Raw genomic sequence first — 21750 nt, forward strand, 5'->3', positions numbered from 1 at the left:
TAAGCTACGCTTAGTAGTGGGGTCGCCCACGTGCTGCATGCACCCCTTCAATGCCGTTTTCTTTATGCCCTATATAGGCAGAATCAAATCTGCCTTCCATTCAGTCGCTTGCCTTCTCCCGTAGAGTTATGTAGCGTGCCTTTGCTGTTCTTATTTTCTTATGTTTTTTTTTTTTTTCTCTCTCGTCTTTAGTTCTAGCTCATTTAAATTTATACACCTTTTTTTCCCCCTTTCAACAATGGATATTGAATATCTGAAGACCTTTTGAAAACTAACTTATGGAGAAGAGACATTAAAAAAAAAAAAAAACGGCAGACCAACACCAGAGCTTAAGGAGCTAAAACAGCAGAAAGGGACAAAAGTTATTAAACTGTTTCAAACTGCTTGGTACAGTAAGAAAGAGTGGTTGTGTGGCTGCACTACTACAAAAAGGCTCTTTTGTTTGCTATTTTCTGTATCTAGTGGAAGTGTATGGGTAAAAGAAGGATATCGTGATTTGAATAATTTGCCCAATGCTTTAAATAAACATTAACGATCAGCTACACATTACGAAAACCAAATATCACTGAAGACATTTGGAACTACACGAGTTGACTTGCTCTTAGATAAACAGAAGTCTGTTAGTAGTGAAATTTACTATGAAAAGATTAAAGAGAACAGAGATATAATAAAAAAAAAAAAAGATTTGTGCTACTTGTTCTCAGATTAAACAAGAACTTGTTTTTCGAGGGGATAATGAACAAAAATCATCATTAAATCGTGGAAACTATGTTGAGTTACTGAACTATACTGCAAAATTTGATGAAAAATTGGCATAACATTTACAGAATTCATGTTTTTTTTTTTTTTCTGGCCTTTCTAATAAGATACAAAATGATTCATTGAAGCAGTAGGCATGATTGTAGAAAATAGTAGAGAAGAAATCTCACTAGCCTCATTCATTGCTATAATAGTGGATGAAACAACAGACATTTCATGTACAGCACAGTGCTCTACAGTATTGAGGTACGTGTTAGATTCTGATATCAAAGAAGTATTTATAGGATTTGACATTCTGAAAGACAGAATTGTTGCAGGTGTAACAGAGTGCATATTTAAAAATTTGGATAAGTACGACTGTGTTGAGAAACTTGTAGCTCAGACGTACGATGGGGCAATGTTGATGGCATCCCATTTAAATGGTGTTAAAATTAAAGTAAGAGAAAAGGCACCAGCTGCTTTATTTACCCACTGCTATGCTCATAAGTTTTTTTTTTTTCTATCTCAATCAGCAAAATTCATACCTGAATGTACAAGCTTTTTCAAGACCAGTGAGGCACTAGCCTTTTTCTTCCATCACTACAAAACGAACGCAATTTCTTGATGAGGTAGTGAGAAAACGCATTCCAAAGGCAGCACCAACGAGATGGAGTTCAAATTCAGTACTAATCCAAACAATTTTACAATACCATGATGACCTTTGCAAGCTATTCAACAGTATGAACAGTAATCCTGTCTTGTGGGATCCAGATACTTTCGTGAGAAGCAATGGGTTTTATGAGTGTCTAACAAAAGACTCAACATACTATTTTCTGATGGTTTATAATGAAATTTCATTAAAAACTGACAGTCTTCAATGTTTTACAAACCAATATGATAGATATTCCATACTGCAATGAGACGATTAATGAAACGATAAATTTACTGGAGGATATGCACAAAAATTTCGAGGAATTGTACGTAAAGTTTGAAAAAAAAATGTAGAGAAAAAGTCAAAATCTGAAAGAAAGAAAGAAAGACAAGTTTCGCTAAAGAAGAAAAAAAATGAGACTATTTGGTGTAATTTTGGATGACATACTGAAGAACATGAAGGCAAGATTTGCTGATTTCAGAAACTTGAAGTTCATTTCATTAGTTCACAAAAACAAGTCTCAAAATCTTGTTTGTCAAGTTGATTCAGATACATTTGAATGTTTAGAAAAGCACTACGGAAACTTTTTCGACATTATAAGACCAAAAGCGGATTTAGCTGGAACTTACGATGCACAGGTGCTTCAAGATAAGTCCGCTACAAATTTGCTTGATTTTATATTTGAAAATGAACTGACTCCAACATTCCCAGAAGCTGTGAAGTTGTTGCAAATAATTTTGACAGTTCCTGCTACAACTGTTTCTGTGGAGAGGTCATTTTCTGCTTTGAAAAGAATTAAGACCTACACTAGAAATAGAATGACAAATCAAAGACTTTCGTCACTTGCTTTAATATCCATTGAAAAGGAAAGACATCAAAATGGAGCAAGACCCTACTTTCAACTTCTATGAAAAAGTGACAGATTTATTTTTTGCTACAAAGAAAGAGAGAAGAATGCATTTCCTGTACAAATAGGCTAATATAATAAATGTTATTTTTATTTATTTATTTACTTTTTTAATATTTGTCCTTTTATATACTGCTAGGGCACATACGAGTATAATATATATATATATATATATATATATATATATATATATATATATATATATATATATATATATATATATATATATATATATATATATAATATACTCGTATGTGCCCTAGCAGTATATAAAAGGACAAATATTAAAAAAGTAAATAAATAAATAAAAATAACATTTATTATATTAGCCTATTTGTACAGGAAATGCATTCTTCTCTCTTTCTTTGTAGCAAAAAATAAATCTGTCACTTTTTCATAGAAGTTGAAAGTAGGGTCTTGCTCCATTTTATATATATATATATATATATATATATATATATATATATATATATATATATATATATATATATATATATATATATATATATATATATATATATATATATATATATATATATATATATATATATATATATATATATATATATATATATATATATATATATATATATATATATATATATATATATATATATATATATATATATATATATATATATATATATATATATATATATATATATATATATATATATATATATATATATATATATATATATATATATATATATATATATATATATATATATATATATATATATATATATATATATTTACACTGGATTTATATTTAGGGGCGAGGGAATGCCTCAGTTATTCTATCTTAGGCTACCTAGTTTCTTGCTACCTGCCTCTGTGTTACCTGAGAGTGCTTTTGGATGACAACTTTTTTTATTTTTTTCTGAGCTATGTTGCACCCATATTTGGATAGGCTATTCACTTTTTGCTACCTGCTTCTGTAATATCTGAGGCTGAGGGTTCTTTGGGTGATTATTAACGGTACTTTTAAATTTTTGCTGAGCTATGTTGCACCCATAGTTGGGATGAGTATTTAATAGGCTGCCTATTTTGCTACCTGCTTTTGTGTTGTCTGAGGGTTCTTCAGGTAATTACTAACCGATTTTTTTTATTTATTTTATTTATTTTTTTTTATTTTTTTTGCTGAGCTATGTTGCACCCATAGCTGGGATGAGTATTTGATAGGCTACTTACTTTTTCTGCTAGTTGCCTCTGTTGCCTCTAAGAGTATTTTGGGTGATTTTTTTCTTTTTATTGAATTTTGTATTTTGCTGAGCTATGTTGCACTGCGATGATTATTTGATAACCAGGTGAACGATTTTTTTTTTCTTGACATTGTTTTATATTTTCGTTGTTCCGTATTCATAGGAGGGATTCTTCTTTGATTTATTTACTTGTGTTAAGTACATATCAGTGTTATTTTTGCTGTTGTTTTGGCTACACGGTTGTGTGGCGTTGAGAAACTGAATTACCTGAGTTACCTGAGATTGCTGAGTTACCTGAGATTATTTTGATTGCTATTAAAGGAATTCACCTTGATGTTATCTAGGATTTTGCAGATATTTTTTACCTTAGGTTACCTAGGGTTACCTTTTACCTAGGGTGCTTGCAATTTATTTTATTTTTTTCTACGCCTAGGTTTGTGACTGACGTCTGGAACTTTTTTCGAGGTCTTCCACTCCTAGCGAAGTGTGCCTGCCATTTTATTTGCTTGGATCTCCAACAAAAATATATTATATATATATATATATATATATATATATATATATATATATATATATATATATATATATATATATATATATATATATATATATATATATATATATAATTTTATTTATTTATTTATTTATTTATTTATTTATTTATGTATTTATTTATTTATTTATTTGTTTATTTATTTATTTTTCCGGATGAATGGGGAGGATTGCGTTAGGAATGGGTAGCAGCGTAAAACCGTAGCCAAACCACCATGCAGATCTTATCCACACATGACGTTTCACTGACCATCCTGGTGAACTAGCCTTCAACTTTGCAACCTCCATGACCTAGAGCAATTGGTGCATCATCCTACTCGTATTCCTGACCGTCTTAGAGATACGCCCAACATTCTTGACCTTTTCCTGACCTCTAAGTCTTCTGCTTATGCTGTCACCCTCTTTTCTCCGTTGGGCTCCTCCGACCACAATCTCATATCTGTATCTTGTTCCATCGCTCCAATCCCTCCTCAGGATCCCCTAAGCGAAGGTGCCTCTGGCGTTTTGTTTCTGCTAGCTGGGGGGACCTGAGGAGGTATTTTGCTGATTTTCCTTGGAATGACTACTGCTTCCGTGTCAGAGACCCGTCTTTGTGTGCTGAACGCATAACAAAGGTGATAGTGTCTGGCACAGAGGCGTACATTCCTCATTCTTTTTCTCGACCTAAACCTTCCAAACCTTGATTTTACACAGCTCGTTCTCCTGCTATAGATGACAGAGAGGTGGCCCACAAGAGGTACTTAAGCCTTCCATCACCAGAATCTTATGCACTTTATATTTCTGCCCAAAACCATGCCAAGTCTGTTCTGCAACAAGCAAAAAACTCCTTCATTAACAGAAAGTGTCAAAATCTTTCAAGATCTAACTGCCCTCGTGAGTTCCGGCATCTAGCCAAAATATCTCCAATAACTTTGCTTCTTCTTTCCCTCCTTTATTTCAACCAGATGGCACCGCTGCTATCACATCTATTTCTAAAGCTGAAGTCTTCGCTCAAATCTTTGCTAAAAACTTTACCTTGGACGATTGTGATCTTGTTCCTCCCTCTCCTCCACCCTCTGACTACTTCATGCTACCTATTAAAATTCTTCGTAATGATATTTTCCATGCCCTCGCTGACCCTAAATCCTCGGAAGGCTTCTGGACCTGATGGGGTCCCTCCTATTGTTCTCCGAAACTGTGCCTCCGTGCTTGCACCTTGCCTAGTCAAACTCTTTCAGCTCTGTCTGTCAACATCTACCTTTCCTTCTTGCTTGAAGTTTGCCTACATTCAACCTGTTCCTAAAAAGGGTGACCGCTCTAATCCCTCAAACTACCGTCCTATTGCTTTAATTTCCTGCTTATCTAAAGTTTTTGAGACCTCATTGGGAATAATTACACTAAGTAGAAAAATTTCACTTTTGCCTTGTCCTTGGTCCCAAACTATAATTTTCCAGGAGTGATGCCATCTGGTTGAAATAAAGGAGGGAAAGAAAAAGAAAACAGACTTGGCATGGTTTCGGGCAGAAATATAAAGTGCTTGATATTCTGGTGATGGAAGGTCTAAGTAACTTTTGTGGACCACCTCTTTATCATGTATAGCACGAGAACAAGCTGTGTTAAATCAAGGTTTGGAAGATTTAGGTCCAGAAAAAGAGTGAGGAATGTACGCCTCCATGCCAGACACTATCACCTCTGTTTATGTTATAAAGACAAGTCTCTGACACGGAAGCAGTTGTCATTCCAAGGAAAATCAGCAAAAATACATCCTCAGGTCCCCCAACTAGCAGAGGCAAAACGCCAGAGGCACCTTCGCTTAGGGGGAACTTGAGGAGGGATTGGAGCGATAGGACAAGATACAGATATGAGATTGTGGTCGGAGGAGCCCAACGGAGAAGAGAGGGTGACAGCATAAGCAGAAGGATTAGTGGTCAGGAAAAGCTCAAGAATGTTGGGCGTATCTCAAAGACTGTCAGGAATACGAGTAGGGTGTTGCACAAATTGCGCTAGGTCGTGGAGGAAAGCAAAGTTGAAGGCTAGTTCACCAGGATGGTCAATAAAGGGAGAGGAAAGCCAAAGCCGGTGGTGAGCATTGAAGTCTGCAAAAGAGATTGAAATTGAATTTCTGCAAAAGAGAAGAGAGTCAGAATATCCTTCATTTTGGAAGTTAAGCAGTCAAAAAATTTCTTATAGTCAGAGGAGTTAGATGAGAGGTATACAGCACAGATAAGTTTAGTTTGAGAGTGACTCTGTAGTTGTTTCATTTAGTAGCGAGTTTCAGTGAGGAAAAGATGAGATTTAAAAGAGGAGAGGTGGTGTTCTACAGACTGAAAATAAGATCTTAGACCGTGAATATTGCAGTAATTAATGAAGAAAAAATAAAGGGAGTTGTCAAGACAGGGTCGTTATCAGAAGAGCAGTCCGACGTGGAGACATTTGTGGTCCCCTTCCCAGATGGGGACTCCGAGGCTGTTGTAGGAGTCGCCATGATAATTTTGAATTTTTCAGTGAAGGGTGTGTGTGTGTGTGTGTGTGTGTGTGTGTGTGTGTGTGTGTGTGTGTGTTATTAGGTGCTTGTAGTTTTGTGTGGAGGAAGAGAGTTTTCATTAGAGGGCAGGCTGTGACTGCTCCCTTGTGTTGTGAAACACAAAGGGAAACGTTCAGTGAGGTCACAGCTTGTTTTAATGATAAGTTCACAGAACCTTCTGATCCAGTGCTTTGGACCTCAGTGGGGAGTAATTTTCGTTTCGGCAGGTGCCTACTTCCTCCTCCTAAGTGCGAAAATGATTATTGTCCTAATGTCTTTGATGATACTGAAGAATGTGCTCCCAATGTTCACCACCCACCAACACCTTGCTGGTTTCCCGAGTATTATAGAGAAGGTCGAAGAAGCTTTATTCACGCTGCTAAATATCTATAAAAGGAGATAGGAGTGCTCCCTACAAATAGCATTAAGAAATGCCATAAAGGTGTGTCGATCCTGGCTGAATATTTCACGCAGGCGATGATATTCCTCCATCTACTTTGCTCTTCTGATGAGATCTTTGAATCCCTCAAGCCACAGCGAACATTCAGTTACTGTTAAGGACATATTTACAAACAGGACCTGTACGAATTATCAGAAGATTACATCCTTCAGTTACGTCCTGATAATGTTCAGCAAGTGGCCAAGATTAGACAGAGGCAATGCTGACAGTTTTTTTTTTTTTTTTCTCTCCCAGAGAATGTCAAGATCGGTCCACTTTCTTTCCCATTAAAGGCTTTCATCGATTGTCCATTGCAGTGTTACCGATGTTACGAGTTCGGTCATGGGAGGAGCATCTGTACAAATAGTCCCCTGTTCGGTCACTGCTCTGCCTTTGACTCACACCATACTCATGAATGCGATTTCTTCTTCTGCTGGGAAGCTCATCCACTACGTTCTCTACTATGTTGGAGGTGCCGTCTTGAACAGGACATCCTTAAATTGGCTAATTCTCAATTCATTAGTCTAGGAAGTGCCAGGCAGGAAGGATAGTGGAAAAAAAACATACGCCTCCTCACTCCATCTTAGTTCTATCTCTACTGCAGGTAATAAGGCTGTAACACCTTCCCGCCTTCTTCAGCCATAAATCAATCAATCCTGTTTTTGTGAGAATATCTTCCCTTCAGTTTCCGTCTGCAACAAGTTTCCTGTTTTGGAAAGTGTTATCTCCTCTGCATCTTCAGACGAGCCCTCCATTTCATCTTCCGCCAAGCCCTCCACTTCGTGTTCAGCAAAGCCCTCCACTGCATCTTCACCAGCTATATCTTACAGACTCCTCGTACAAAAGCTCACATTGCAGAAGTCCACACCTTCCCAAACACGAACGACTCCCAAGACCTTAAGCCTCCACAGACACATACTGACAACTTTTCCATGCTTCCTTCTCACTCCCACCAGAAACGTTCCCGGGGACCTGTTGAGTCCCTAGAAAGATCCCTTTGGGAACTTCAGATGACGTTATTAATCAAAGTGATTTCTCTACATCCAAAATGGATATGGAGGATTTCTCTACCTATATTACCAATCAGTCCTCCTCCAGGAATGATACCAATTCGTCTAGGCCAAGGATTCCTCCTCCTCCGGTCTTTTCAGGAGTTTCAGAAACTCATTTGTGGGTAGCTATCTCTACACAAGCTACTCAATCTCAGCTTTCTGTGGCTACAAGCAATGTAGGTCCAAATAACTCTTGCTGCCCAAGAAAGATACATAGTGAGATTGGCAAAGTGAAGCTTTTCTCTGGGGGTAATATTCAAGATTCTGCAGTAGAACTGTCGTGGTTTGTGTGCCTTCTGGAAAGAACTCCATGTATTTATCCCTGGGTTTTCTCCCATTTGTATTTGCAAGAGACAATCCTTGGAGAATCCACTAACTTTAGTCCTGGGTATGTGCGTTCTCCCCAACTCCTATTCCTGGTCAGGGCCACCATGGTGGCACTGCCATCTTTGTTCGCAATGATATTCTTTTTATCCACTTACAGATCCACGTGCTGCTGCAGGTTGTCACTGTTAAGGTTTTTATAAATCGTTTTTAAATCGTTGTACAGTTTGTATTTGCCTCCCAGTGTTTCTATCAAAGGGAATGAACATGACAACCTTTTAGATACTCTTCTTTCCCCTCTTCTTTTATTGAGAGACTTCAATGGTTGCCAGAGGTTTTGTCTTCCCGTCTTCCAAATATGTTCTCTTCCAAGAGCGATACCATACCGTCTTCGTCGAGGAATCCTCCTCCTCCAGTCTTTTCAGGTAGCAGGTAGCTATCCCCACACCGATTGCTCAATGCCAGGTTTCTGCACCTACAAGTAATGCAGGACTAGATAAACCTTGCCGCCCAAATAAGATATCTAGTCAGGTTGGCAAAGAAAAGCTTCTCTATAGGGTCTCCCAGAAAATCCCTTCAAAATAACAATATTCAAGATTCTGCAGTGGAATTGTCACGGTTTGTGTGCCTCCTGGGAGGAACTCCGGGTGTTGATCTCTAGGTTTACTCCTGTTTGCATCTGTTTGCAATCCCTCCCAGTGGAAACCGCCTTGTCGTGGTGGGGGGGGGAGGCGGTTGCGTGTCCCTATGACCTGGCGAACGAGGCTAGAGGGGGCTTCGGCCCCTGCTCCGCCCTTAGGGGGAGAGGGCTACACATGCCAGCAAAGTTGCCACTGAGGGACCAGACTAAATGATTCCCAAGGTTAGGCTCCCAGTATGGGTTGACGGTGCCACTCACCCAAAGGATCACCTTTTGAAGTCTGTGTTGGATGGTTGGGTGTTTGGGCTGGGATGCGTTGTTGGGGGAGAGGTCTTAGCTCCATCGTGGACAAACATTCAAATCATGAGGGGCCACTTTTTATTAAAGTGAGTGGCTCCCATGGGGACGAGGTACCCTGTTCACAGTAGCCAGCGTCCGCTCCCCTCGTAATCCCAGTTGGCGATTTCACTTGGCTCCTGGAGCCACGTTATTTTTATAATATACATGTGGACAAAAATAAAAACTCGAGGGGCGGTCGACAAGGCCCTTGAGATGTCACCCTCTGCTCATAATGGTGATGTGGAGGCAGGAGCTCGTACTCCACCTGCTGTTGACTCTTGTTTTGACCTCTTGTGATCATCAATGTCTATGCTTCCATGTCATATCGTGCTATCCACTCAAGCCTTGGAACGGTTCTCCGTATCCGTTTGAAATACGATTGTCTTATTGATGCTATGTGACATTTACTTCTGACATTGCTGCCAAAGATGCTCTTGAGGCAGTACATTACCTGCATCTTAGAGACAACTTGACTACTTAAGTCATTCGATTAAGCAATGTAACTGACAGCGAAAATGACTATTGTCCTAATGTCTTTGATGATGCTGAGGAACGTGCTTCCAAAGCTCGCCACCTACCTACACTTACTGGTTTGTAGAATACTGTAGGAAAGGTCGACGAAATTTTATTCACGTTACCAAGTATCTAGAAATGGAGATTAGAGTCCTCCCTACAAAGGCAGCATGTATGAAGGTGCTGTTACTCCTTACAGTTCTTTCTAGATTGGAGTACGGTTGTTAAACTCATTTGTCTAAGACTGAGGCTCGGTTTCATGTGTTGGATTCGGTGCAACACGCTGGTATTCGCCTGGCAACTGTTGCGTTCCGCTCATCCCCAATCTCTAGCTTACAGCTGGATGCTGGTGTCCTTGCATTGGATTTGCGTCGCCAGTTCTTTTTGTTGAGGTGCTGGTATCGTGTCCAACGTCTTCCTGAATCAGTCTCTTGTATATTAAATTCCCACGATTAACGTTCTCAGCTATATGTTTCTCGCTTAAGTTTCCCTACACCTTTCGGTTTCAGGGATGCTTCTGTTATGGTGGCATTAAATGTGCCTTCCCTTTCTGTATGTTCCTCTCGATTTCCTAAAGTTTGTTACCAGCAATTTTCCCACGTTTCTGTCTGTGGCGCTATTCCTAATAAGAACTTGCTTCCGGATTGTGACTCTTTTGCACTATTCTTAGAACACTGTTTTGCACATTCTGACTCCGTCCCTGTATTTAGACTCACAATCTGATGCAGGGGTCGGATTTGGTGTTATCATTCTTCATCATTCTGTCAAGGTGCTGGGCACCCCAATGTTGATCCAGGTTTTACAAAAGAGCTGTCTGCCATTATCCTAGCTTTAAGGATTAATTTTGTTCTTCACAACCCATCTTTTACAATTTTTTGTGACTCCCGCAGTTTTCTCTCTGCCTTTCAACATTTTAGTTCCTCTTCTCTTCATCCACTTGTTTTACCGGTTCTTGAGTGGCTCTGCTTTTTGCAGCGTCTGGGTGACCACATCAGATTTTGTTGGGTCCTTGCACACGTTGAATTCCGGAGAACGAGAAAGCAGATAGGCTGGCTAAGGAAGCACCAACTGGTAAAACATCCCATCAAGAAAGGAACTAGAGATACTGAGAGAGAAAAATCTAATATTATAAAGGTTTGACTATGGAAATGGGTCGTCTCCAGAGTTTAAAATCTTTAAAATTCAACTCCATCCCATTTCACGACTTATATTCCAGCATAAGGGTGGCAGTTCATGCCAGTTGGCAGAGCAGATGGGAAGCTTTGGTTGTCACTACGAAGAAGGGGGAGGTTACTTCTCTTACTTCTCCATTGATGTATGTCCATGTGCGGGAGCATCGCTCAAAGACTGCACTAGCTCGTCTCCAGACGGGTCAAACGCATCTCACCCATGGTTACCCCGTGTCCTGGGAAACCCAACCATTTTGTAATGACTGCTTAGTTCTCCTTACAGTGCGACACTTTCTAGTGGAGTTTCCCACTCTGGTGGAGCTGAGGGAGCGATATCTTCTCCGTTGTCTGAATGGGGGTGGGACTTTCCAGTTGTTACTGATTCTTAGAGAGAGAGGGCTCTTTTCCTGGGCATGAGGTTCTTAAGTTTGTGGAGAAGGCTGGTCTTTTAAACAAATTTTGACTGTTCTATTTATTTTATATTTGTATCTGCGCCATATGACCGCGATGTTGCGATGTTGCGGCTGGTCTTTTACTTTGACTTTTGTTTATTTTATTTTTGTATCTGCGCCATATGACCGCGATATTGGGATGTTGCAGCGCCATAAGCTAAATCAATCAATCTATTAATTTTATCAGTAATATAGTATTGGGCAGAACTTTATCCTTGCACTGGCAAAACATGGAGGCAAGTGAGGAAAACACGTAACGAATAACACTGGATCTTGGGGCCTGGGTCAGTATCTTGGGCAGGTAATGAACAACACCAGATACCTGGGTCAATGGGGTCAGTGTCTTGGGAAAGGGACGAACAACTGCTAGACAAAATGGTCTGAGTCACTGCGGTCAGTACCCCCTTAAAATCAAACTAATTAATTGAAACATTACTATACCAACCCTCTCATTTTTAGCGATTAAGCTTTTTAAGTTTCTTCCCATTTCCTTTTTCAATGTTGTTTTAGTAGTTTTAACATTTTTACTATACAATTTTGTTTCTTTTTAATATCAGCATTTTAAACTGTAATCTTTGTTGCTTTTAAAGGTTTGTAGCGGTGCCATATTACCGTGATGTTCTGGCGCCCCAACTTTAATTAATTAATCAATCACTCAATCAGTGGTCACAATCCTTTGTGGGATGATGACGCTGTCAACCCTCGTAGTTTTTTTACTTTCCTCTTAATCCACCAGGATACAGGATTAGAGATTTTAAGTTCGGGGGACATGACCCATTTCCATAGTCAAACCGGTACTTTCACAACAATAGATTCTCTCTCTCTCTCTCTCTCTCTCTCTCTCTCTCTCTCTCTCTCTCTCTCTCTCTCTCTCTCTCTCTCTCTCTCTCTCTCTCTCTCTCTCTCTCTCTCTCTCTCTCAGTATGTAAGATAAGAAATTGTGATGAGGCTGCAACATACTTTACTGATGTTTTTACACTCCGCTGCTCTTCAGTCCGTCTCCAAGACCTCTGAATGGTTTCCTAAACGTTTTGTTCCCTGGTGGAATGGGGATTGTACAGGCGCTGTTCGAGAAGAGCGTGCTGCCTTTTCTCACCTTTGACGGCATCGTGGAGATATCCACTGCTTGGAGGCTTTTCGACAAGCGCGTGCCCGTGCCCGTCGCACCTTAAAGAGGTCTTGGCAGGATTCTTGGAAGTTATGTCTTCTCCATCACAGTTTACTCTCCAATGACCAAGGTCTTCAATGGGGTCCACAAGATATGTGGGGGGTATTCTACACCTCCAGCTGTTGTGTTCCATGACTGAGGGACGGTGACAGATGCTACGACAGTTGCATCTGTCCGACTGCTTGCTGAGCTCTTTGCTAGTGTCTCCAGAAAGGATCCAACTGCACCTATGGCACTTCATCTTTGACGTTGCAAATCGCTTGGCGTCAATTTTGCCTCCCATGGTGGAGAGTCTTATAATGTCCCATTTTTCTTTACGCATAACTTTTTCCTAGTGCCATGATTCATCCATTATTCCTTTTTCACCCCACATGTTCGATGAAGCTTTTACCTTTTTACTTGACGTCTATAACTTTATTTGGAATATCGGCGATTTTTCATCCTCTTGAGATGTAATTATTCCCATTATAAAGATTGGAAAAGATCATCAGTTAGCCACTAATTAGCGTCCAATTTCCTTTACTTCATGGATTTATATGTTGCTGGCAAGGATGGTAAATGTCACGTTTATGTGGTATTTGGAGAGAGGGACTTACTTATCACCTGTTCAATATATTTTTAGGAAAATGTGCTGTCTTTGTCTGATGCTCTTTTATCTCTAGTATCTTCTATATATGAAGCATTCGCCAGTAAGCACTATGATATCACAGTATTTTTTTTATTTGGAGAAAGCATATGACACATGTTGGTGCCACGGGATTTTACTGTCTGTTCTAGTTCGATCTCCGTGGCCGACTCCCTATTTTTATACAGTAGTTTTTATCTCATCGTTTTTTTTAAGGGTATTGATTGGGGCCGTTCTGTCTGAAGTTCTCCCACTTGAGGTGTGCCACAGGGAAGTATACTCAGTGTTGCCCTTTTTTCTGTAAGTATAAAAAGTGTCACTGATGTGCTTCCAGAAGGAGTTTGTGGTAGCTTGTATGTCGATGACTTGTCAATCCCTTTCTGTGGCCCGAATGCCTTTGATTGCGAGGAAGTTGCATTTCGCCTGCAACTCGGGGATTTCGTTTCTCGGCTTCGGAAACTATAGTCTTACATTCATACCACCTTTGTGGTGTTCAGATTTCCATTTATATGACAGAAGAATTTGTGTGGAGGAAACTCGTTTCTTGGGACTTATATTTGACAGGATATGTAGATATCCTAGAGTTGGTTATTGACAATTCCCAGACATTTCTCTCTGTGGCCCTGATATCTATTCTTTATAAGAACAATTTACCAGATTTTGAGCCTCGTGCACTATCCTTGGAACACTATTCCACACATTGACTCAATTCCTGTATTTACGGACGGATCAAAATCCGACAATGAAATCGGATTTGGTGTTCTTTCCTTCCTTTACTCGAGGCGCTAGCCTCCTCGGTGTTGGTTCTCTTTTTATGGCAGGGCTTTCTACAATTATCCAAGCCTTAAGAATTATTTTTAATATTCTCGTCTCATATTTTACTGTTTTTTTTTTTTAGCGACTCTCGCACTATTCTTTCCGCTATTCAACATTTTAGCCCTTCTTCCCTTCATCCACTTGTTTTATTGATTTTTTAGTTGCTTTACCTTTTACAGCGTAGAGGCTACCACGTCAAATTTTCCTGGGTCCCTGCAAATTGGAGTTGGAGTTCCGGGGAATGAGAAGACTGGCTAAAGAGGCAGCAACTCGAATTCCTGCTTCCACCCCCATTCTCTTACATGACTTATTCTCCAGTATGAGGATGGCAGTTCTTTCATGTTGGCAGGGCAGGTAGGAAGATTTGATTGCCACCACTAAGACGGGTGAGATAACTTAAGTAACTTTCCGTTCATGGACATATGTCCATGTGCAGGAGCGCCGCTGAGACTGCACTGGCCTCTCTCCGGACGGGTCACACACCTCTCATTCACGGTTACCTCACGTCCCGGGAAGTCCATTTTGTGATAACTGTTTATTAGTTACCCTTACAGTGCGACACTTTCTAGTGGAGTGTCCCAGTCTGGTGGAGTTGCAGGAGCGATATCTTTTCCGCTGTCGTGATGAGGAAGAGACCTTCCAGATATCTGAGTCAGCAGGGTCAGTGTCTTGGGCATGTAACGAACAGCGCCAAATATCTGGGTCAGTGGGGTCAGTGTCTTGGGCACGGAACGAACAATGCCAGACACAGTGGTCAGGGTCATTGGCATCAGTGCCCTCTAAATTTAAATTGAATGAAATAAAGTAACTAAAGCATTACTATACCAACCCTCTCATTTTTATCACAAACTTTTATATGGCTTTTTCCATTTCCTTTTTTGTATATTTTCTTTCATAGTGGTCTTTTAACACTTTTACCATACCTATAATATAAGTTTTTAATACCCATATTTTAAAAACTGCAATCTTTGTCACTTTTAAAGGTTTGTAGTGGTGCCATATGACCGTGATGTTGCGGCGAAATATATTAAATCAATCAATCTAAAGACAACTCTCTTCTTTCACACAAAACTAATTACACACACACACCCTTTACTCAAAAATTCAAAATCATCATGGCGATTCCTACACCAGACTAGGAATCCTCATTTGAGGACTGCTCTTCTGGTAACAACCGCTCTAATCCCTCAAACTACCGTTCTATTGCTTTAATTTCCTGCTTATCTAAAGTTTTTGAATCTATCCTCAACAGGAAGATTCTTAAACATCTATCACTTCACAACCTTCTATCTGATCGCCAGTATGGGTTCCGTCAAGGCCGCTCGACTGGTGATCTTCTGGCTTTCCTTACTGAGTCTTGGTCATCCTCTTTTAGAGACTTTGGTGAAACTTTTGCTGTTGCCTTGGACATATCAAAAGCCTTTGATAGAGTCTGGCACAAAGCTTTGATTTCCAAACTACCCTCCTACGGTTTCTATCCTTCTCTCTGTAACTTCATCTCAAGTTTCCTTTCTGACCGTTCTATTGCTGCTGTGGTAGACGGTCACTGTTCTTCTCCTAAATCTATTAACAGTGGTGTTCCTCAGGGTTCTGTCCTGTCACCCACTCTCTTCTTATTATTCATTAATGATCTTCTAAAACAAACTTCTTGTCCTATCCACTCCTATGCTGATGATACCACCCTGCACTTTTCCACGTCTTTTCATAGACGTCCAACCCTTCAGGAGGTAAACATATCACGCAGGGAAGCCACAGAACGCCTGACTTCTGATCTTTCTAAAATTTCTGATTGGGGCAGAGCAAACTTGGTATTGTTCAATGCCTCAAAAACTCAATTCCTCCATCTATCAACTCGACACAATCTTCCAGACAACTATCCCCTCTTCTTCAATGACACTCAACTATCCCCCTCTTCTACACTGAACATCCTCGGTCTGTCCTTTACTTATAATCTGAACTGGAAACTTCACATCTCATCTCTAGCTAAAACAGCTTCCATGAAGTTAGGTGTTCTGAGACGTCTCCGCCAGTTTTTCTCACCCCCGCAGCTGCTAACTCTGTACAAGGGCCTTATCCGTCCATGTATGGAGTATGCTTCACATGTCTGGGGGGGTTCCACTCATACTGCTGTTCTAGACAGGGTGGAATCAAAAGCTTTTCCTCTCATCAACTCCTCTCCTCTAACTGACTGTCTTCAGCCTCTTTCTCACCGCCGCAATGTTGCATCTCTAGCTGTCTTCTACCGCTATTTTCATGCTAACTGCTCTTCTGATCTTGCTAACTGCATGCCTCCCCTCCTTCCGCGGCCTCGCTGCACAAGACTTTCTTCTTTCTCTCACTCCTATTCTGTCCACCTCTCTAACGCAAGAGTTAACCAGTATTCTCAATCATTCATCCCTTTCTCTGGTAAACTCTGGAACTCCTTGCCTGCTTCTATATTTCCACCTTCCTATGACTTGAATTCCTTCAAGAGGGAGGTTTCAAGACACTTATCCACCAATTTTTGACCACTGCTTTGACCCTTTTAGGGACTGGCATTTCAGTGGGCATTTTTTTTATTAGATTTTTGTTGCCCTTGGCCAGTATCCTTCCTACATAAAAAAAAAAAAAAAAAAAGTGTCTTGACATTCCCCTTAACTTTTCATTAACTTCTGCAACATTCGCGATCTACGATCTAATTTTAAATCTCTAGAACACCACCTCTCATCTACTAAACCTCATCTTTTCCTCACTGAAACACAGGTGTTTGAGGCAACTGACAGTAGCGCCTTTTCTGTTCCCTCCTTTCTCTATCCTCATTTGCAATCAAATGCTGCATGTTGCGTCTATGTCCGCAACCACTTAACCTGCTCTCGTGCCCACACTCTTGAATCTTCCGAATTTTCCACCATCTGGCTACGACTACAGACTCTTTCTCAAACAAAATTTATCTATGTTGTATACCCCTCACCTAGCTCCTCTATCAGAAATGGTAAGGTAGAACATGGCAAAAATAAAACCTGTGAAGCTTGACATTATCATTCTCTCTGAAAAAGCAGAGTACTGAATGTCATGTTTACACTACCTTACCTTACGTGTTTTTCTTACCAGTACAATTATAACATAAGCCAACTGTTTGAAATTCTCACCACGGCAATGGCTTCGTCATCTCCCTCGACTACCTTCGCCATCGCTTCCAACATGAAGACAGCGAAGTTCTTGTCTGGTATTGTTGGCAAGGGTTTACAACCTTGCCAGCTCAAAACTACCTGTTCCTTCCCCAACTCATTTTTGCTGGTATTCATCTGTAAAATGAATTAGGCCTAAATTAATAATGATTATGGTATTATGTAAACAATACAAATGTAGCTGGTAAGGAAAATATATTTCAAGATTCGTAGATCACCATTATATGTTTTGAGTCTACAGGGTCAGTGTCTTGGGCACGTAACGAACAACGCCAGATATCTGAATCACTGGGGTCAGTAGCCCCTCGCTAGTTAATTAAAACATTAATATATATATATATATATATATATATATATATATATATATATATATATATATATATATATATATATATATATATATATATATATATATATATATATATATATATATATATATATATTTTTTTTTTAAGTACGAGGAACATTGGCCAAGGGCAACAAAAATCCAATTAAAAAAATGCTCACTGAAATTCCAGTCCCATAAAAGGGTCAAAAACTGATGGGTAAGTGTCTTGAAACCTCCCTCTTGAAGTAATTCAAGTCATAGGAAGGTGGAAATACAGAAGCAGGCAGGGAGTTCCAGAGTTTACCAGAGAAAGGGATGAATGATTGAGATTACTGGTTAACTCTTGCGTTAGAGAGGTGGACAGAATAGGAGTGAGAAAAAAGAAGTGAGGCCGCGGGAGGAGGGGAGGCATGCAGTTAGCAAGATCAGAAGAACAGTTAGCATGAAAATAGCGGTAGAAGACAGCTAGATATGCAACATTGCGGCGGTGAGAGAGGGGCTCAAGACAGTCAGTTAGAGGAGAGGAGTTGATGAGAGGAAAAGCTTTTGATTCCACGGTCTAGAAGAGCAGTATGAGTGGAACCCCCCCAGACATGTGAAGCATACTCCATACATGGACGGATAAGGCCGTTGTACAGAATTAGCAGCTGGGGGGCGTGAGAAAAACTGGCGGAGACGTCTCAGAACACCTAACTTCATAGAAGCTGTTTTAGCTAGAGATGAGATGTGAAGTTTCCAGTTCAGATTATAAGTAAAGGACAGACCGAGGATGTTCAGTGCAGAAGAGGGGGACAGTTGAGTGTCATTGAAGAAGAGGGGATAGTTGTCTGGAAGGTTGTGTTGATTTGATAGATGGAGGAATTGAGTTTTTGAGGCATTTAACAATACCAAGTTTGCTCTGCTCCAATCAGAAATTTTAGAAAAATCAGAAGTCAAGCGTTCTGAGGCTTCCCTGAGTGAAATGCTTATCTCCTGAAGGTTTGGATGTCTATGAAAAGACGTGGAAAAGTGTAGGGTGGTATCACCAGCGTAGGAGTGGATAGGACAAGAAGTTTGGTTTAAAAGATTATTAATGAATAATAAGAAGATAATGAGTGACAGGACAGAAACATGAGGAACACCACTGTCAATAGATTTAGGAGAAGAACAGTGACCGTCTACCACACCAGCAATAGAACGGTCAGAAAGGAAACTTGAGATGAAGTTACAGAGAGAAGGATAGAAACCGTAGGAGGGTAGTTTGGAAATCAAAGTTTTGTGCCAGACTCTATCAAAAGCTTTTGATATGTCCAAGGCAACAGCAAAAGTTTCACCAAAATCTCTAAAAGAGGATGACCAAGACTCAGTAAGGAAAGCCAGAAGATCACCAGTAGAGCGGCCTTGACGGAACCCATACTGGCGATCAGATAGAAGGTTGTGAAGTGATAGATGTTTAAGAATCTTCCTGTTGAGGATAGATTCAAAAACTTTAGATAGACTGGACATTAAAGCAATAGGATGGTAGTTTGAGGAATTAGAACCGTCACCCTTTTTAGGAACAGGCTGAATGTAGACAAACTTCCAGCAAGAAGGAAAGGTAGATGTTGACAGACAGAGCTGAAAGAGTTTGACTAGGCAAGGTGCAAGCACGGAGGCACAGTTTCGGAGAATAATAGGAGGAACCCCCATCAGGTCCATAAGCCTTCCGAGGGTTTAGGCCAGCGAGGGCATGGAAAACATCATTGCAAAGAATTTTAATAGGTAGCATGAAGTAGTCAGAGGGTGGAGGAGATGGAGGAATAAGCCCAGAATCGTCCAAGGTAGAGTTTTTAGCTAAGGTTTGAGCGAAGAGTTCAGCTTTAGAAATAGATGTGACAGCCATCTGGTGCCATCTGGTTGAAATAAAGGAGGGAAAGAAGAAGAAGCAAAGTTATTGGAGATATTTTTGGCTAGATGCCAGAAGTCACGAGGGGAGTTAGATGTTGAAGGAGTTTTTGGCTAGTTGGAGAACAGACTTCGCATGGTTCCGGGCAGAAATATAAAGTAAATGAGGTTCTGGTGATGGAAGGCTTAAGTACCTTTTGTGGGCCACCTCTCTATCATGTATAGCACGAGAACAAGCTGTGTTAAACCAAGGTTTAGAAGGTTTAGGTCGAGAAAAAGAGTGAGGAATGTACGCCTCCATGCCAGACAGTATCACCTCTGTTATGCGCTCAGCACACCAAGACTGGTCTCCGACACGGAAGCACTAGTCATTCCAAGGAAAATCAGCAAAATACCTCCTCAGGTCCCCCCAACTAGCAGAGGCACAATGCCAGAGGCACTTTCGCGTAGTGGGATCCTGAGGAAGGATTGGAGCGATAGGACAAGATACAGATAAGAAATTTTGATCGGAGGAGCCCAACGGAGAAGAAAGGGTGACAGCATAAGCAGGATTAGAGGCCAGGAAAAGGTCAAGAATGTTGGGCGTATCTCCAAGACGGTCAGGAATACGAGTAGGGTGTTGCACCAATAGCGCTAGGTCGTGGAGGATAGCAAAGTTGAAGGCTAGTTCACCAGGATGGTCAGTGAAGGGAGAGGAAAGCCAAAGCTGGTGGTGAACATTTAAGTCTCTAATAATGGAGATCTCTGCAAAAGGGACGAGGGTCAGAATGTGCTCCACTTTGGAAGTTAAGTAGTCAAAGAATTTCTTATAGTCAGTGGAGTTAGGTGAAAGGTATACAGCACAGATAAATTTAGTTTGAGAGTGACTCTGTCGTCGTAGCCAGATGGTGAAAAACTCGGAAGATTCAAGAGCGTGGGCACGAGAGCAGGTTAAGTCATTGCGCACATAAACGCAGCATCCAGCTTTGGATCGAAAATGAGGATAGAGAAAGTAGGAGGGAACAGAAAAGGGGCTACTGTCAGTTGCCTCAGACACCTGAGTTTCAGTGAGGAAAAGAAGATGAAGTTTAGAAGAGGAGAGGTGGTGTTCTACAGATTGAAAATTAGATCTTAGACCGCGAATGTTGCGGAAGTTAATGAAGAAAAAGTTGAGGGGGATGTCAAGACACTTAGAGTCGTCGACAGAAAGGCAGTCCGATCTGGAGACATTTATGGTCCCCTCCCCAGATGGGGACTCCGAGGCTGGTATAGGAGTTGCCATGATAATTTTGAAATTTTTGAGTGTAGGGTGTGTGTGTTATTAGGAGCTTGTAGTTTTGTGTGGAGGAAGAGAGTTGGCTGTGACTGCCCCCTTGTGTTGTGAGACACAAAGGTAAACGTTCAGTGAGGTCACAGCTGGGTTTAATGATAAGTTCACAGCATCCCTTGAACAGTGCTTTAGACCTGACTGGGAGTAATTATCGTTTCGGCAGGTGTCTACTGCCTCCTCCAGTAGGCACAACCGTCTCATCTTTAGCAATTAAGTGTTTGTTATGATTCTTTTCATATATATATATATATATATATATATATATATATATATATATATATATATATATATATATATATATATATATATATATATATATATATATATATATATATATATATATATATATATGACTATCTCTTAAACGGCACAGCATCACCACAAGCTCACTGTCCAGGCACACAGTTCCCCAGCTGGGTGAGACGCAACAACGCGGGACAGACACAAAGCGAACACAAGCCAGTGGAGCTTACCGCAGACACTTCTATTGCAGTCCGTCTCTGACTGACTGCGGTGGATTAGGGCGCTCAAGTGACTGCCAGATTTTAGTGTAGAGTAGCCTATCAGCGTGTAGATATTGCCATCGTACAGCGCTGTTGACAACTAGTCTGTTATTAGAGCTGCCATTCGGATCGCCATTGCCGAATCGGATGCCATTGCCTTACAGGCAAATTTAGATAGGATGAATGAATGGACGGACAGATGGCAAGTGCAGTTTAATATCAACAAATGCAAAGTACTTAGCGTAGGTAGAGAAAACACACAGTAGGTACTCATTAAACAATGAAACTCTGGTAGGTACAGGATACGAGAAAGCCTGTTAAAAAAAGCTGTTAAAAGCTGTTAAAGCTGTTAAAAAGCTCATAAATCTATATTTTTTAGAGACGTATGTTAAGAGGGGACCTGATAGAAGTCTTTAAGTGGTATAAGGGTTATAACAAGGGGGATGTAAGCAAAATTCTTAGGAGCAGCAACCAGGATAGAACAAG

The 21750-nt window shown here is 40.3% G+C and overlaps 1 protein-coding gene across 1 annotated transcript in view; it reads right to left on the minus strand.

Annotated features, from left to right (window-relative positions):
- LOC135092588 (uncharacterized) overlaps nucleotides 1–21302 on the minus strand; it is a 71327-nt gene extending 50025 nt beyond the window's left edge. Inside the window, exons 1-2 of the mRNA XM_063991200.1 lie at nucleotides 21235–21302; nucleotides 17223–17378 (exon numbers count right to left, since the gene is read on the minus strand). Of these exons, the coding sequence (XP_063847270.1) occupies nucleotides 17223–17378 (156 nt within the window). The 5' untranslated portion in view covers nucleotides 21235–21302. The remainder of the gene's footprint in view (nucleotides 1–17222; nucleotides 17379–21234) is intronic.
- Between the last annotated feature and the right edge of the window lie 448 nt (nucleotides 21303–21750).

Source organism: Scylla paramamosain, chromosome 40, assembly GCF_035594125.1.
Source record: "Scylla paramamosain isolate STU-SP2022 chromosome 40, ASM3559412v1, whole genome shotgun sequence".
Taxonomy (NCBI): Eukaryota; Metazoa; Arthropoda; class Malacostraca; order Decapoda; family Portunidae; genus Scylla; species Scylla paramamosain.